This window comes from Podarcis gaigeae (genome assembly GCF_964106915.1).
Source record: "Podarcis gaigeae genome assembly, chromosome: 13".
In the NCBI taxonomy this organism is placed as follows: Eukaryota; Metazoa; Chordata; class Lepidosauria; order Squamata; family Lacertidae; genus Podarcis; species Podarcis gaigeae.
In genome coordinates this window covers 38482482-38501804 of record NC_139689.1, presented here as the reverse complement: position 1 = coordinate 38501804, position 19323 = coordinate 38482482, and the positions used below count along the sequence as shown (strand labels likewise).

Below are 19323 nucleotides of genomic sequence, written 5' to 3'. Positions count from 1 at the left end.
ATACAGTTCTCTCTCTCTCTCTACACTACACCAGTGTGGTGTAGTGGTTAAGAGTGGTGGACTTGTAATCTGGTGAACCGGGTTTGCTTCCCCGCTCCTCCACATGCAGCTGCTGGGAGACCTTGGGCTAGTCACACTTATTGAAGTCTCTCAGCCCCACTCACCTCACAGAGTGTTTGTTGTTGGGGAAGAAGGGAAAGGAGATTGTTAGCCGCTTTGAGACTCCTTAAGGTAGTGATAAAGCGGGATATCAAATCCAAATTCTTCTTCTTCTCTTCTCTCTCTCTCTCTCTCTCTCTCTCTCTCTCTCTCTCTCTCTTGTGTGTGTGTCTATGTGTGTGTGTGTTCCAAGTTAGGGATCCTCTCCAAATACATACGCTTGAAAGGAGTTGTGAAAAATCATGTATTTAAGCTCTAGATAGCCAAGCACAGACATATTTACAAATTTTTGTGTGTGTGTGACAAATTCAAGAGGGATAGTCTGTTAGGCTGCAATAGATTGTAATGGATTGCTTTGAAGTCACTTCAGCACAAGATGGGGAAAACACAAAAACCCCAGCCCTGCCTGCCCTGCCTTATATTTTGCCAGAACAAAGGTGGCAACCCTATAAAGATCCCACATTATCCACTGTGCCTCTTTGTTCCAAAAGGAAAGGCAGACCCTGATAAGCACACCTGGCAACCTGGAGATTGAGATGGCGTGTATCAATATATTAAGGGAAAGCATGCATAAAATGCACACATTAGGAAAAACAGCCTTCAAAAAATTATTTATCAGTTTGCAAAATGTGCACATTAGAAGGGGCATTTCATTGAAAGATGAGCCTTTGGCCTGGTTCACCTACCCCTGTCCCTCTGGCGGGGTGCAATCCGTCATAAAAGGGAGCACACACATCCCCCAGTAGGTCATGGAGGATGTGAGCCACCTGGGGCAACTGGCACTCAGGCAGCGACCGATCCAGCAGCAAGTATTCAGCAGGTGAGGCGGGCTCAGGGCCTGCGACTTGGCGCCGCTCCAGCAGCTGATGCAGAAGCGTGCCGCTTGGGGTCCCTGCGTAGAGCTGCTCCAGCTTCCCCCACGTCAGGAACTGCCCAATGTCCAGTCCGTTCTCCACAAAGAGGCGCACCAAGGCCGGACGGTCACCCACCAAAGCGTCGTGCATCGGGTCCATCAGCAGGCTAGGCTGCAGAAGAGAGATGGGATGGCGGTAAAAGGAGACGGGAGGATAAACCCCATGAGAATAACGGATGAGATACTCCTGTTGGTCATGTGCAACCTGCTATTCATACACATACACACTGGTGTCTCTGGTTACGAACTGAATTCGTTCTGGAGGTGCGTTCTTAACCTGAAGTACCACTTTAGCTAATGGGGCCTCCCGCTGCCACCGGCGTGCGATTTCTGTTCTCATCCTGAGGTAAAGTTCTTAACCCAAGGTACTACTTCTGGGTTAGCGGCGTCTGTAACCTGAAGCATATGTAACCCAAGGTACCAGTGTGTGTGTGTGTGTGTGTGTGTGTGTGTGTGTGTGTACGAGAGAATATCTCCTGCACATTGCCATTTGCCATTGTCCTTTACCTTTACTTTTTACAGAGCATAATTCACAATATATAGCCAGGTCAAAAATTATGCAACCCGATATCATGATATGGATTTTGGTTTTGGATCATATAATTGTTATAGGAACTCTAGGGTCTTTTATATAAAAATTAAATGTTCATAAATGTACAAGGCAATCACATACATAAGTACATAAACCAAATGTCTGAAGTAGCACAGGAGAGCAATCCTGAGGCCATTTTGACTCTCCCAAATTGACCTCAAATGTTTCTCTGCAAGGAGGGAAAAGCTTTCCAATTGTCTTTGGACTGTAGGGGCTTACACTAACAATATGTGTAAGAGATTCAGGAACTAAGTATTTACCACCTCAAAAGAATGGCCAGGCTACCCAGAAAAGGCAATCAGATAAGGCATTATCAGGTATCCTGGCAGACAGGAGAGAACCAACACACTCAAATTTCTGCTGGGGACCACCTCTTTCTGTGATGTATGTATGATGTTTTTTTTTGGGGGGGGTCTTGAGCTACAGGGTGGGCAATTTCAAAAGTCTATATAAGAGCTTGCGCACTGATGTTCTGGGTTCCTCTCCTCCCTCCCTGCGTGGGGTGAGCAGGGGACCCTGTTGCAACAGTTTAATAAAGATCAAGCTTATTAGCTGCTTTGCTTCTCAATATTCTCTGGTTGGCCTCTGTTAGTTTCTCCTACTGATAGAGAACCAACTTAAGGACTCTATATGGGCTCTTAGACACCCCATAAAGGAAAGGGAGCAATATTTTTCTCATAACATATTGACATATCACCCAGCCCTAGTCTGCACCCGGCCTCCTTGCTGCTCCCCAAAAGTCCCCTCCTCCATGTCTTCTCTGCCTTTGCTTTCATCCTCTCGCCTCTTTCTCTGCTGACTCACCTCCCAGTCAACATCCCCCCGGAACAACTCGGTGCTAGCAATGTCCACACGGTTCCAGGCCACCGCCAGGTGCAGCTCATCCAGGTAGCAGGTGGCCTCGCGCGATTGTTTACAGGCTGAAATGAGGGGAGAAGGAGAGACCTCCTTAGCCTTGGATTCTGTTGTCTCCCTCTGCAGCACCGTAAATGGGGAGAGGGTGGTGGGTGTGAGGAGAAGGGAATCCTTGGGAGGGAGAGGATAAATTCTCAGGAAAGGGAGATGAGATCTTTGCAAGGAGGAGATGTCTATGGGAAAGACTTAGTTTTGAAATGAAACACCAGGGTTACTTGGCTTGGATTAGCTACAGAAATTGAACCCCAAACTATATAATATGAAATAAGACGATGGGGTAGAAACTTTTTTTTAAAAAAAAACAACTGGGATGGATTCTTAAACTGTTTTAACAGATCTGATCAAAATGTTTATGGGACATTTTGAGTACTTTTGTGGCTTACATTGATATAATAATTGATACCATGCCAATATGTTGCTTACAATGCGTCAACTTACACTGGTGGCTTGCAAGATGAAATTAATCCGTTCTGTGAGTCTCTTCGTATAGCGGTTTTTTCGTCTTGCGAAGCAAGCCCATTGACAGCTTAGCGGATTAGCGCTATTAGCGGTTTAGCGGCTTTTAGCGGCTTATCAGCTTAGCGGATCAGCTGATAAGCGGCTTAGCTGCTTAGAAAAAGGGGGGGGAGGGGAAAAAACCCCGCAGGAACTCGTAAGACATTTCGTCTTGTGAAGCAAGCCCATAGGGAAATTCGTTTTGCGAAGTGCCTCCAAAACGGAAAACCCTTTCGTCTAGCGGGTTTTCCGTCTTGCGAGGCGTTCGTCTTGCGGGGCACCACTGTATTTTAATTATTTGATTTCTATATTGAAAGCAACATTTAGGGTTGGCGTGTCATCAATGCTAGTCCAACTCAGGGTAAACCTATTGCAGCTTCTGGACAGGGTCAACTTATGTTCATTAATTTCAGTGGGCTAACTCTAAGTAGAACTTAGATGGCTACAACCCTCAAACAATTAAATGCAAGTTGGGAATGTTCAGCAAATCTCAGTCCTGGCTGACTTCCTTTTGTGGTTCATATCCAGCCCATGTTAACTTTTAAAATATTGCAAGGGCCAGACAGGCACCACATCTGAAGGTCCCTTCTTTATGATGTTGGTGCCGCCCCAGAATTTCCCTCAACCACCGAGCAAAGGACTTTCTGGAATGTTAGCTAACTTCCATGATTGGGTTATTTTTCAGAGCTCAGGACTGAAGGTTAGTAGGAACCATTGACTGAAAAGGAGTTTGTATAAAACTTCTACAGCCCACTTTTATATTTAGGAAATATCCAACGCGAGAAGAGGTTGATTGGGGTGGTAAACCCCAAAGCCACGGATCAGCCAGAGTTATCTTAATTTTATAATGAAATGATTTTAGAATGTTGTACTATTTTATTGTTGTTAGCTGCCCTGAGCCCGGCTTCGGCTGGGGAGGGCGGGATATAAATAATTTATTATTATTATTATTATTATTATTATTATTATTATTATTATTATTATTATTATCTGCTGTAGGGTATTCACCTTTCACCAGCGCTTGGAGAAGGACAGTCTCAAACTCCTCGAGACCCTCCTGGTCTGAATAGACGGTGACCAGTTCCCTTAGAGCCCCAATTTGCTCCACCTGTGAAGGGGGAAAAAAGAAGAAGCATTGTCTTGGAGATCTATGAGAGAAAACAAGATTCCCTTCCCCAGAGAGAGATCTTCAAGTGCCCACAACCCTGAGGACTGGTAGTGGGAAGTCTCAAAACCTCATAGGAAGGAATGTGAGCTCTGGGAAGCCCATGGAGAAAGAGTAAGTTGTGAAGGGGCGAGGAGTTGCAGTTCTGGATCCTACCTCCTCTGCCAAGTCCTCCAGTTCTTCGGCGGGGAACTTCCCCTGCATTTTTTTCATCGCCAGGGCCTTCATGGGCTCTCCAGGCTGTGTCTCCTGCAGCAACCCAGCTAAGCAGTCAGCTGCTCCTCCGGTTCCTGCCAAGAGCAGGCAAGGGATGGAGGCATGGACCGCATCAGAGACGCGCTGAGGGAAAGAACAAGACAGAAGATGAGCCCCTCAGGAGCCTACAAAGCCAGGGGCCATGAATTGTTTTGGGCCAGTGGACACTAGGGATATTTCAGGTTCTCTCTGTTAAATGCAAAAATGCAATAGAACCTCAGCTTTCGAGTGTCTCGGAAGCTGAACGTTTCAGTTTTCGAATTCCAAAAACCCATAAGTAATCACTTCCATTTCTGAATGCGCCTCGGAAGTCGAACGTCTTGTGCGGTGTGTTTTTCTATTTTCACCATTGAAATTGACATTCTCCCTTTGCGCCTCGGTTGTCGAACATTTTGGAAGCTGAACGGTCTTCCGGAACGGATTACGTTTGACTACCGGGTTTCCACTGTAGATCTGGCTAACCTCGAGTCTGTCCACCTCACTTCCTACTGCCCCTTTTACCACGTTCACAGCGACCTCTTCACCTGCGTCTCTCCTTCCCAACAGCTCGTTCTTTTAGGACTGGGTGTCTCCTGCAAGCCCATACCCTCCAACAGGTCCAGGCCAAGAGCCAGGATGGAGCTTGCGGGCCACACTCCTGGGCGAGTCACGTGATCCCGTGTGAGATTGCAGTCCTTCCCAAAAGATTCCCCCCCCCCAATGCAATATCACAGCACCCAAAATGGCTGACGTGCTCTCGTGCAAAAAAGCAGGGTGTCCTGTTTTTCCCAGGACAGTTGAGGGGTATGCAACTCTCTCCCCGTCCCACTTCCCTTCACAAGCTCTCACGCCCATTACCTTGAACATAGCCGAGTCCCCGCTGATGAGCAGCAGCAACACAGGAATTTCAATACTCCCAGCACCTGCGGGCAACAGCAGTGAGATAAGGAAATTACACAAGAGAAACCTAATGATACAGGGCAAAACAAGGGACCAATATTTTGGGATAAAGGTAAAGGGACCCCTGACCATTAGGTCCAGTCATGACCAACTCTGGGGTTGCAGCGCTCATCTTGCTTTACTGGCCGAGGGAGCTGGCATACAGATTCCGGGTCATGTGGCCAGCATGACTAAGCCACTTCTGGCGAACCAGAGCAGTGCATGGAAACACCATTTATCTACTTGCACTTTGACGTGCTTTCGAACTGCTAGGTGGGCAGGAGCAGGGACCGAGCAACGGGAGCTCACCCTGTCATAGGGGATTCGAACCGCCGACCTTCTGATCAGCAAGCCCTAGGCTTTGTGGTTTAATCCACAGTGCCAACCGCGTCCCATATATTTTGGGATACCAGGATGGAAATCTATCAGAGGGGAAGCTGGCCAGGGGTCTGGAAGTGTAGCAGCCACAGAATTCGGGGTACAGTCATACCTCGGGTCACAGACGCTTCAGGTTGTCTTTTTTCGGGTTACGGACCCACCGAAACCCAGAAGTACCGGAACGGCAGTCGTGCATGCACAGAAGCACTAAATCACAACCTGTGCATGCACAGATGCGCAGATCCGGATTGCGAACGCTGCGGGTTGCGAATGTGCATCCCGCACAGGCCATGTTAACGACCCGAGCATCCACTGTAAATGCGTACAGTGGTACCTCGGTTTTCGAGCGTCTCAGAAGCCAAACGTTTCAGTTTTCGAACGCCGAAAACCCAGAAGTGAATGCTTCCGTTTTCATACGCGACTCAGAAGTTGAACGGCTTCTGAGGCGCATTTTTCAATTTTCTCCATTCCCTTTGCCGGCAGCCCATTGCGCCTCAGTTGTTTCGGAAGTCGAACAGTTTTCTGGAACGGATTACGTTCGACAACCGAGGTACCACTGTATTAGTTAATGAGGCAGCAAACTCTGGCCTCGCTAAGGTGGCAATACTGTGCCTGAACCTGCTATTTCAAACAACAGATTGGGGGGGGGGAGCACAAACTGAATATTCCTCCAATACAAAAAACAACAACAACATCCTCCGTGTAGAAACTTTGACGTTAGAGAGTAAGGTCCTCCTAATCTTCAGCCTTCTCCTGAGCTGACAAAGTAGTTTGCTCAAGAAAACATTCCGTCATTTATGGGCTAAAGGGATACAGAACAGGTTTGCCAAGTTGGAGAAAAATCAGGCCTCACCCCTAGGGATGTGAGAGACAGGCCCTTTTCCTAAGGGGGCACTGCACCAGACCTTCCCACCACCAGGTCTGGCACCGCTTGGCTCATTTAAGCGATACGAGGGCTTTCCCTCTGCAAAGGTTTGTGTCTCTGAGGAAGCTCACTGCTGTTGTCGCTAGGCTAACATAAAACAGAAGCAGCAGTAATAAGCGGTGCAGCTGAGGACACCTGGGGCAGGAACCTGAATAAACTATCTGACGTTTAGAAGACATCTGAAGGCAGCCCTGTTTAGGGAAGTTTTTAATGACTGGTGTTTTAATGTATTTTTAATCTTCTGTTGGAAGCTGCCCAGAGTGGCTGGGGAAACCCAGCCAGATGGGTGGGGTATAACTAATAAATTATTATTATTATTATTATTATTATTATTATTATTATTAAACAGAATTTCAATTGGTCTACTCTGAGTAGGACCAGCATCACACACATCCCAATGTATTGTATTTGAATTTAACTTTCTTTTGTTTTTCGTTTTTTTAAATTTTTATTTTATTTCCATGCTTATTACATACCCCCCCCAAAAAAGTGAACAATACTGAAAAGGGGGTACAACTTAAGAGGGGAGGGAAAAGGAAAGAAAATGAAATTTACACAATCTGTTATTAAGATAAAATTTTTGACAACAATTTATGATTACAATTTCATGCTACAATAAAAGTAAAAAAAAATCTCATTATCTTTTATACCTTACTTGCCATTTATTCCTTAATTCTTTTTACATAAATTTACTGCCATATCGAAATACCATTTTTTATGTTTAATATTTTCACAATTTATAAATGTTTATATTCATATAAGCAATTAATAAAAACTGCTGGGATCACTCAAAAGATTTTAACACGGTATAATTTTGTTTAAGGTATGATCTGAAGGCCTCCCATTTTGATACAAATTCAATTCTCGGTTTATTTTTTCAGATAGACTATCTATGAATTTAAATCTAAATTACAGAAATCACCTCTAAATCTGCAACTGTACAAATACAGCATCATATGCAAACGTTAACTTCCTTTTCTTGAAAGAAATAAACTTGGCCTCTCCTCCTCATGCAATTCCTCTTTTGAGGCTGTGGAAGTTGCCACCCACACCAAGGTAAGCCAAGGAAATACAATCCTTGCGTTCGGGGAAAGTGCCTTACCGCCAGCTCCCACTTTCTGCTGGGCAATGTAGCGTTCCAGGCGGGCACGGAAGGAGGCCTCGCCACCCACCCTGCCCTGCGTCCCGTTGTCCACCAAGAAGAAGGCAGAGTGGTTGGCATCCAGAGGGCAGTAAGGGGCAGAAGGGACTGTCCTGGGATAAAGTGCTGGGAACAAACCCTGCAGAAGGAGGGAAAAAGAGGGAGCAAATGAAGGAAGGTGCCAGGGAAATTGAAAGTGACCCAGAAACTACAACTAATCCAGAATGCGGCAGCTAGACTGGCGACTGGGAGTGGCCGCCGAGACCACATAACACCGGTCCTGAAAGACCTACATTGGTTCCCAATACGTTTCCGGGAACAAATCCAAGTGTTGGTGCTGACCTTTAAAGCCTGAAACCAGCCATAGGTAAACACGGCTCTCCAGATATTTTGAGACTACAACTCCCACCATCCCTGACCACTGGTCCTGTTAGCTAGGGATGATGGGAGTTGTAGTCCCCAAACATCTGAAGGGCCAAGTTTTCCTATGTCTGCCCTAAATGGCCTCAGCCCAGTATACCTGAAGGAGCGTCTCCACCCCCATCGTTCAGCCAGGACACTGAGGTCCAGCGCCAAGGGCCTTCTGGTGGTTCCCTCACTGTGAGAACTGGGGTTATGGGGAACCAGGCAGAGGGCCTTCTTGGTGGTGGCGCCCGCCTGTGGAATGCCCTCCCACCAGATGTCAAGGAGACAAACAACTATTTGACTTTTAGAAGACATTTGAAGGGAGCCCTGTTTAGGGAAGTTTTTAATGTCTGATGTATCGTGTTTTTAATATTCTGTTGGGAGCTGTCCAGAGAGGCTGGGAAGACCCAGCCAGATGGGTGGGGTATAAATAATAATTTCTTATTAATATAATAGTTGGATGCAGAGGAGAAGTGGGAGGCACCAGATGGGGAACCCCCAAGGGAAGAAGGCTCAGAGCCCGGGGGTTGGTGATGGGGTGATGATGTATGGTCAGAGGAGGAAGAGGGAGAAGACTGGGAGCAGGAGAGGTGTCGGAAGCTGAAGAGGTAGCAGGGTTTAGTGAGCAGGGAGAGCCTGTGGCAGAGAGCAGTCCAGAAGCAGAAGCAGAAGCAGAGGCTGGCCAAGATGCAGAGAAGAGGCCAGCTGGTGAAGAAGCCAAGGAGTCCCAGCCCAGATCCCCTCCTTGCTGGCATCCCAGAACCCAAAGAGGTGTGAAGAGGACACAGCAAAGACAGACAAGGCATGGTAGTCTCAGATTGCTCCGAAGCAACCCAGGGAGGGAGGAGACTTGGGCACTTGTGGGAAGGTGGTGACCTTCACTCCTGACTACCGCATTTTTCGCTCTTTAAGACGCACCTTTCCCCTCCTAAAAAGTAAGGGGAAATGTGTGTGCATCTTATGGAGCGAATGCGGGCTGCACAGCTTTCGCTGAAGCCAGGAGAGCAAGAGGGATCAGTGCGGACCGATCCCTCTTGCCCTACTGGCTTCAGGGATAGCCGCGCGAAGCCTCTTCAGGGCAACAGGAGGAACGCTCCCCCTGCCCTGAAAGGGGTTGGCACAGCTATCCCAGAAGCCAGAACAGCAAGAGGGATTGCTGTTCTAACTTCGCTTCGCTGGAGAGGCGCTGCGCAGAGAGGGAGAGCTACGCAGCGCCCCTTCAGCAAAGCGGCAGGAGAAATGGAGCCCCTTCCATTTCTCCTCCCGCTTTGCTGGAGAGGCGCTGCACACAGAGAGAGAGAAAATTTTTTCTTGTTCTCCTCCTCTAAAACTAGGCGCGTCTTATGGTCAGGTGCGTCTTATAGAGTGAAAAATACAGTACTTGCTTCATTTGGGCAAGATTGACCGGGAAGAGTTGCTGCGCTCACAAGACCTATCCTCCTGAGCTGATTTCATTTCTTTGAATAAAGAGAGTTCACTGACACCATGTGAGTTATTGCTTGGCCCTCCCCGCCCTGACAGAAAGACCTAAATAACCTGCTGTGTCTTCCATGCCCATCCCATCACCTCTGTACCATTTGCGGTCTTCTCTGTCATTCCCCTCTGCAATACCTTGGGGTTCACAAGACATTGGCGCTGCTCGACGATGCCCCACGGAGCAATGCCCATCGCCACCACATGGGTGCTGGGGTTAGAACTAGCGGTCGTGTGGTCCCTCACAGCTTCCCCAACATGGCGTCCGACGCCAGCCTGCAATCCACCAGTCATAATCCAGGCACCTGTGTAAAAGCGGCAAAGTGTGTGTGCATTATAAAAGTGGCGTATGTTACGAAAAAATAAAAATAAAGTATGGTCTTGGAAATAAAACATTATTATTATTATTATTATTATTATTATTATTATTATTATTATTATTGTTATTATTATTATTATCATCATTTTGCCATTTTACAAATAATTTTACACAAAATTACATAGCCAAAATTGCATATCTGTCCCTATAATTTGGGAATTCTAGGGACAGAACTACCTAAAATGTATAGGAACTTATTCATGTATGCTACTACAGTGGCAAGAATGTTACTTACCCCTAAATGGAAAGAAGCAGAAGTCACAGGAAAGGAAGAATAGATACAAAAACTTACGGAATATGCAGAAATGGAGAAAGTTACCGGAAGAATAAGAAATCAAGATAACAATTATTATTTTTTACAAAAGAATGGAAATGGTATATTGAGTATTTACAGATAAATTATAAACAGATAAAAACATTATTGTAATACCCTGCAGTTTTATAAGAGTATATATTTAGAGATGATGAATAAATTAGTAAATTGGGTTAATTTGGAAGATATTAAAGACAAATTTAAGGAACTGCAGAAAGAGGGGGAAGGAAGTCAAGTTCTGAAATGTCAAAATGATTGTAAAATTAGTGAAATGCACAAACTTGAAAAGAATAAACAAACAAACAAACAAACGATAAAAAAATCCAATAGAAATAAACAAGTCCTTAAATTGGCTCCCCTCCCCCCTTCTTTGCTTACTTACGTTTTATCCTTTATTACTGCTGTGATAGGAATTTTATGGTTTTAGATATATGGCAACGTTCATAACCACATGTACATAGATCAGCACAGGAAAGCCAACCTGGAACCATTTTGATTCCTAAACTGAGCAAATGTTTCTCTGCGTGGTCAAAATGGAAAAGTCTCCCCATTGTCTCTTTCCTCACAAATCCTGTCTTAAGGACACATTTAAGATACAAGGTGTGAGCCTGTGACCTGGCCCAGGAAATAAGTATTTTACCACTACAAAAGAATGGCCAGGCTCCCCAGGAAATCCAATCAAGTAACCTGCCAGACAGGAGATAAACAAGGACAAGAGAAAAACAACATTTAAATTTCTGTGATGTAGGTGGGATGTATCTGAGGGGTGGTCTTAGGTTACACCCCTTCTGTGATGTATGCATAATGTTTCTGGGGGTGGGCTTGATCTACAGGGTGGCAATTTCAATAGTCTTTATAAGGCCTTGCAGGCCATTGTTCTAGGTCCTCTTCCTCTCCTGCGTGTGAGGGGAGCACCCTGTTGCAACAGATCAATAAAGATCAAGCTTACTAGCTGCTTTGCTTCTCAATATTCTCTGGTTGGCCTCTGTTATTTTCTCCTACCAATAGGGAACCTATGTAAGGACTCTATATGGGCTCTTGGATACCCCATAAGGGAAAAGGGCATATTTTTATTTACAACAGATGGCGACCACGCACGAAGGGACTTTTGGTTACCCGGATTCTGGAAGCGAGGAAGGACTGGTTATCCAGCGCGCACCAGGCAGTTTGCCAGGAGGAATAGCCAGTCTTCCATCGATCCCAGGGTCTGGAAATAACTGGAGGTTCAGCGGGGCTAACCAGAGGAAGCAACGCTTGATCAGGCCGGCCTTAAACAACCAGTCAGTGGGTTGGGTTGGGTTGGGTTCTCTAAACCACAGCAACCAAAATTCTTTAACTCTTCCTTTTCCCTTCAAATCTAAAATTTCTACTTTTTCCTCATCTAAAAATTGCCTTCTCCTCCTTTCTGTCCCCTTGATCTCAACACCAGCCCTAGCCCTTCGGAGTATGCCCAGGCAAAAGTTGTGTGTGACTTCTTTCATTTCCCTTCTACAGTCTATATGCTGACCTATTCCTTCGGAGTTTTGCCCAGAAAAAAGGTCGTGCTTTTTCTTCTGTAATGAAAACTATAACTCCCAGGTGCAGCCGCACCTCTGCCATGGCGATCTTTGTTAGAGATGACCTGTGAGCAGAGAAAGCAAGGGCACCTGATTCCTTTCCTTCTTTGTCATTTCTGAGTCCCAATCTGGCACTGCGCTACGCAAGCGTCCAGTAGGGAACTCTCAGGTTAGATTGTAAGAGGCAGGAGGTTGCTGTGGGCTCCCTGGCTGAGTAATGACCAAAGGGGGGGTTTGAGATCGCTGACCGCACTGTTAGCTTAGTAGCCAGGAAAGGCCAACAGCTGTACCAGCCTAGTAAGTCAGGCCAGACGAACGGCGGTGTGTCACAGTACTAATTCTCGGAGTTGTCCAAATTGAGTCTACTGTGGGTTATTTATTGTGTTTCCTGAAAAAGTGGGGATAAAACCCCGGCTGCAGTATAAAAGTAAAAGCTAGCGCTATTAAAATTCTTAAAATGGGTGCACCTCAATCAAAAGAAATGAACCTGCAGACTCCTGATGGGAAAGAAGCCCAGTTGGTGCTTATTTCTGGCCTGGACTCTGACAGTCCCCTTCAATTTGTGTTTAAGAAACATTTTTCCAGTGTTTAAATTGTACTTAGGTAACATCCAGCAGCTGCTTATCTTAAATGTGCCATCTAAAATAAAAATGCAAGCTTGCTCCAAAATTTTAAATCTAAGAAAGCCATGTTGGGCCTTATCAATCTTAAACAAGACAAAAATGAGAATGAAGTGTTTGTTATTTGTTATGTTTTATATATATATATATAAAAATACCGTAAATGTTTGTTATTTGAGAGAGGCTCAAAAGAGTCTTCCTCCTTGTATGTACTTCATTAAGCATATGCCTATGAAAGTATGGTCTTCCTTCTAAGAAAAATATCTGAGTCCAGTTTTAACTTTGATTTGGTTGGACAGAAGAGTTATTGTAAGGCTCCTGATATCAGTCTCTATAAGACTTCCTGGCCTTTTTTCTTAGAAAATGCCCCCCCCCCCTTATTTCATTCTGTCTCTTTCAGGGTTTTTTTCTTCTTACTTCTGTGCCAGGTAATTTTACACCCGAGTAAGCTTCCTTTAAAGGAAACTGCAAAAGGGGGAGGCATAGATTACTATTCCTCTGCAAATTCAGATTAGGCTTACTATTCCTCTGCAAGTTAAGGAAAAATTGTCACTTTTGTATTCCTTTTAAATCAAATCTATGGCTGTTTTAACTATGCTTTATAAGAGATCCTCTCCCTATCTTGGGAAATCATTTGTCTAGGAACTTGCACTCTAAGGAACTTGCACGTCTAAGGAAGTAAACTCAAACTAGTCTCAAGATCTGCTAAAAGGGTTCTGTATAAAGTTGGGTACTTTTATTTTCCTCTTCCTTAGTACATGATAGGCGCATGGCTTGTGATAGGCGCATGGCTTGTGGTCTCTTCCCCAGTTGTGTCTGTGTACATAAGTATGTGCGTGTTTCTGGTAGTACAAATCTTGCTATGAACCCTGTATTTTAGGGTTGGACTAGATGACCCCAGGTCCCTTTCAACTTTCCCAATTTTTGGCTGATGAGTTGAAATTTAGCCCAGATTTGCTCTTTGTTTTTTAAAGGTGAGAGGTGAAAGCCGTGATGTTTTGAAGCAGAACTAGTGATATCAGGCATTTAAGTGATTACAGTGTTTATCATTTTGTCTATTATTTACAAAAATCAGACTTAAAAGTCTACTCAAAGTTTAAGCACATACAAATTCATATAATCAAGTAGAGTAGCCTTGACCAATCCTGTAAATAAAGGGCAGGAAAATTTTGTCTGCAAATGGTAAGGCTGAAATGACAGAATGTTAAAAATCTTATGAAGTCTGACTCTCTGGCCATTTTTTCCCCATATATAAGGGCGTGGCAGATAGTTCCGCGAATGGCCAGAGGGATATTAGCCCTTTCCTGTACACAAAGGAAGCAGTCCCTTTTGCTTCAGCTACAATTGCTAACTTTATTGAATACTTTAATTGCTCAGTTTCTCTTTTTTGTTTAAAAATCTAACCCTATTTTTAAAATCTACTCCATACCCTTCCCTTCCCTTATTCAAATGGTAATTTAGCCAAAGGATTCATTTTCAATAGTATATAAGGTTTGCTGAGACATGAACTCTGCACATGCACAGAGGCTAAAAAAGAGAGAGAGAGAGAGAGAGAGAGGAAGGAAGGAGGGGGGGAAAGGGGGGAGAGGAGGTTTGCAGAGCGTGTCCTTGCAGGGAGAAACCTATCCAAATTTCCTTATGTAAAACTTGGAACCATTGAGGGAAATCACCCTTAATGTGTCTTTTGCTCCAAGGGCTACTTAATCAAGAGGTTGCCAAGTTTCAAATCTAACATGCCAAATTCTTTTCACAGGTAAATATCAAAGCACTCCCACTGTGAGTTCCTCTCTTGAGTAGTTTGCCTCCCCAATGGGATTTAAATTTTATAACAGGTTTTTTTGTGTGTGTGTGTATGCCTATGCATTTTAGGAACAGCATTTCCTGACTGACTTCTCACATGAAATAATTTTCCCTTTTAACAGGATATGTGAACCCCATTAACAAAGTGTTTGTCCCTTCTTTTCTCCCACAGCACGAATGATAATGAGGGGATGCAAACAGTGATTTAAATACTGTATAAAAAGTAATTGCATTTGTATTTCTTTTCATCTTTCTTCCCTTAAAGCCAAACAGTCACTTTCTTTCTTTTCAGCAAAACAAGTCTGAATCCCTGCTATATTAGTTTATTTCCCTCTATCTCTTTGTGGCTTTGACACTTTTTTAGGTTACAAATAATCTGTTCATTTATTAATCAGTTTTTCATTGGGTTGTTAGAATGCCAAAACAGATTACTTCAGGTTACTTCAGGTTTCTTTAAAAAATTGTGTCTTAGCATTTATTTTTTGGTTCCTCATAGGTCAGTGTGTGTGTGTGTGTGTGTGTGTGTGTGACTTTGGGGACATGTCCATCACATGTTGAAAGTCATTTTCATCAAGTTCTACTTATCAGATAGCACATGCTGAATTTTAAGCCTTTTTCCATTGTTTTCCCATTTTTTAGTCCAGTAGTAATCTGTGTTGTTTTGATAATATCTTTGTATTATTTAATAACAATTCTTTTCTGAATCTGATGCCTTTCTTGTATTGTTTATAGTTCTCTTTCTCTACATGTGGAGTAATTTTTTACTTTATATGAAAAAAAAACCTAAATGAAGGAAAGCAAACAAACTTAGCAGATAATAACAGTAATTATATGAAAATGTGATGATAATAATAAAATAAGTAAAATGCTTAACGTGCTAAGATACCACAAGGAGATGCGGGGGGCTTTTGCCCCTTCTTTTTCTAACTCTTTTAAGTCCCCCAAACCCTGCCCCTTACAGGATGTCACTTCTACAGATGTGCTACTACAGACCTATGATGAAAAAGCTTCGCCACCACCTGCAGCAACAGACACCAAAGTTTTCAAAGTGCCCACAGCTATCTCTTTCAAAGGATATAGACTGACGGGGGAGTGGGGCTGACAAAGGGGGGAGGAGTTGAATTGCAAGGACATTTTCTCACTTTCGAACCTCAAGAATGTGCTCCAGCATTGAGAATATACATGCATAGAAGATCACAATTGTCTCAAGATAAGCAACTGATATTTAATTAGTTTTTTTTGTATTATGTATTATTACGTAGGAATGTTGAAATGTGTCTGACAGTGTGTTATTTCCACAAAGGGGGGGGGGGCTATTTTTGTGTGTAATTGTTTTTATGTTTAATGTCTTATTCCTTACACCCCAGTGGAGGATTCTCATACATTTTATGCGTTCTAATAGCTCACACTATTGTGTAGTCCAATGTTTAGATCAATTTATAACCACATTTCATTGTCCCACCTGGCACTATGCCAACCTTCCCTACCCATTTTAAAATGTGCTAAAACTCATTTTACCAAGGAGAAGCTTCAGGATCCATGAAAGCCCAGATAACAAGAAAAGTGTATATGCCTTTATTTAGCAGGAATGATCCATTATAGAGTTAAATTTACTTATTTGGACAAGTGCCCTTTTTAAGAATGGTTTTCTTTTAACAAGATTGGTTTGAAGAGTTGAGAACCATGAGGCAATACAAATTCAAATTGGACTCAGTTTGAATTGGGCAAGTGTATCCAGGCTGCAATTAGCTTTTTGGTCCTTTAAGTGCAAGTGAGCAACTTCCCATGAGTGCAAGACCACAGCCTAAAATAAAATCCCATAGAAAGGCCAGGGCAAAGACATCTCTCTCATGATATGTCCAAACCTGTGGCAGCTATGGTGAATGCCAGGCGACAAGGTTAAATGAAAGCCCCGAGGGGATTCAACAGACAGGATGTGTTGCTGTAGCACTATGCCAGTGTGAGACCACAGAAGAGCTAGCTTGACACCTGAGAAACACACAAAAATGGTGAAGGACAAAACACCAACTGCATTTTTCAGTCAGTAGTGGACCTTCCTGCTAAATGTAAAGCATAGCCACTATTGAGAAAATGTTTCTCCCAAGAGCTAGAATGCCACAAGTAATTTAGTAACAGAATGCAACATATGTTATTTTTATATGATATATTTATACAAAGGCATCCATTTACAACATACGATGTTATTATTTGTGGGGCAAAAATTTTTAAGAAAAATTCTAGCCCCAAAGGGGGGATAGTGTGATAGGAATTTTATGGTTTTAGATATATGGCAACGTTCATAACCACATGTACATAGATCAGCACAGGAAAGCCAACCTGGAACCATTTTGATTCCTAAACTGAGCAAATGTTTCTCTGCGTGGTCAAAATGGAAAAGTCTCCCCATTGTCTCTTTCCTCACAAATCCTGTCTTAAGGACACATTTAAGATACAAGGTGTGAGCCTGTGACCTGGCCCAGGAAATAAGTATTTTACCACTACAAAAGAATGGCCAGGCTCCCCAGGAAATCCAATCAAGTAACCTGCCAGACAGGAGATAAACAAGGACAAGAGAAAAACAACATTTAAATTTCTGTGATGTAGGTGGGATGTATCTGAGGGGTGGTCTTAGGTTACACCCCTTCTGTGATGTATGCATAATGTTTCTGGGGGTGGGCTTGATCTACAGGGTGGCAATTTCAATAGTCTTTATAAGGCCTTGCAGGCCATTGTTCTAGGTCCTCTTCCTCTCCTGCGTGTGAGGGGAGCACCCTGTTGCAACAGATCAATAAAGATCAAGCTTACTAGCTGCTTTGCTTCTCAATATTCTCTGGTTGGCCTCTGTTATTTTCTCCTACCAATAGGGAACCTATGTAAGGACTCTATATGGGCTCTTGGATACCCCATAAGGGAAAAGGGCATATTTTTATTTACAACACTGCATATCCAGATGAATTTAATTATTGATATTCCCCTTAAATTAATTCTTACGGCACGTTTTTATATTAATCCTGCTAATGTCAGTAGCTCACAGCTGGTTGCCCAGGAAAATATAAAGACAAGGAAAAGTTTCTTACAGTCCTTTTTTTATTTCAAACTTTACAGAGAGAGGTTATAGAGGCATAGGTAAACTCTGGCCCACTTGATGTTTGGGACTACAATTCCCATCATCCCTAGCTAACAGGACCAGTGGTCAGGGATGATGGGAACTGTAGTCCCAAAACATCTGGTGGGCCGGAGCATGCCTATGCCTGCTCTTGGATAATGGTGCTGTCCTGAGTGAATCTCCGCCGCCCCCCCCCGTCTCTCTCACTTACTAATCCATCACTTCTATGGGTGCTGAAACATGCCCTCTGTCTTTGAGCTCTTTGCTCTCTTAAAGCTTGCCTGATTCTGGGAGATGGAGAGTCTGGAATGCTTTCTAATGACAACATGTCAGCCGGGTGTTGTTCCGGCTCTCCCATGACTTCCCCAGCTTTTCCCCTCATTTGCCTCTGAGCTGCGACCTCCCACAAACCCCTGTTGTAAATCTATACTGTCTTCCTCTTCCTCCTCCCTGGGTCAGGAGGGGAAGGGGTCTCCGCTGCCCAGTCTCTGACGGCTAACAATTTACAATAGTTCCTCAGACAGCCCACAAAATTCCCCCCATTGTTCAGCCCGGACACTGAGGTCCAGCTCCGAGGGCCTTGTGGCTGTTCCCTCACTGCGAGAAGTGAGGTTACAGGGAACCAGGCAGAGGGTCTTCTCGGTAGTGGCGCCCGCCCTGTGGAACGTCCTCCCATCAGATGTCAAAGAAATAAGCAACTATCTGACTTTTAGAAGACATCTGAAGGCAGCCCTGTTCAGGGAAGTTTTTAATGTTTGATGTTTCATTGTGTTTTTAATATTCCGCTGGGAGCCGCCCAGAGTGGCTGGGGAAGCCAATCCAGATGGGCAGGATATAAACAAACAAACAAACAAACAATTATTATTATTATTATTATTATTATTATTATTATTATTATTATCTCCTCTTGCTTTCTTATTTTTCTGGCAAGTGTCGCCGTTTCTGCATACTCCATCAGTTTTGTCTGCCACTCTTCCTTGGTTGCAGCTACATTTGCTTTCCATCTCTGTGCATATTATTATTATTAAAATATATTTTTCAATATTCATTACACATTTCATCAATATTTATTTAAATATTGAAAGGTGGTGTGCTTGCCTGGGACTGTTGAAAGCAGCCGTTATGCTGCCTGCCCCTAGGCCACCCCCTTGCTAACAGGTGTAACCTGTTGTTATATTTGACAACTGACCACAAAAGACAGAGGAACTCAATCGTTTCACTTGAGACACACCTATTGGACAAAGATCAACCCTGTGACCCATACATAAACTGACTATCTCACAAATTAAATGCACTCAAGCCAGGCTGAGAATGTCCCACTATGTACCCAGGCCCTCTCTTCCTCTCTCTCAATAACTACACCCATGCAGAGTGCATGCAGTACACTCACAAATGCTGCTATAAACACACCCCAACACAGCACTCCTTCTCAAAAATAAACACCGGCAGGAATAAGAATAAGAAAAGCACACAAAACACCCTTCTGGAAGCAGCAGCTGTCGCTTCCTTCTCCTTCAGCCATGCACGCAAGCTTTCTTTGCAATAATCACGCCTTCCACAATGCAGGCAGGTCCCTCCTCCTTGTGAAATGTACAAAAGCAACCTCCTGTTTGAGCACACTTCTGCAGCCGCGGAAACACATACCGCCTCCAAAGTACACCCCAAGTACAGTGGGACCTTGGTCCTCAAACGCCTTGGTACTCAAACAACTTGGAACCCAAACACTGCAAACCCGGAAGTAAGTGTTTCCGGTTCGCAAACTTTTATCGGAAGCCAAACGTGCTCTGTTTTAAGTGTCACGCTTCCGATTTGAGT

General features: G+C 44.0%; 1 protein-coding gene across 1 annotated transcript in view; it reads right to left on the bottom strand.

The window, feature by feature from the left end:
- Positions 1-19323, bottom strand: part of TRPM4 (transient receptor potential cation channel subfamily M member 4) — a 50886-nt gene that overhangs the window by 18879 nt on the left and 12684 nt on the right. Inside the window, exons 5-11 of the mRNA XM_083709094.1 lie at positions 9873-10039; positions 7818-7995; positions 5332-5396; positions 4396-4578; positions 4083-4182; positions 2469-2584; positions 846-1184 (exon numbers count right to left, since the gene is read on the bottom strand). Coding sequence (XP_083565220.1) covers positions 846-1184; positions 2469-2584; positions 4083-4182; positions 4396-4578; positions 5332-5396; positions 7818-7995; positions 9873-10039 — 1148 coding nt within the window. The remainder of the gene's footprint in view (positions 1-845; positions 1185-2468; positions 2585-4082; positions 4183-4395; positions 4579-5331; positions 5397-7817; positions 7996-9872; positions 10040-19323) is intronic.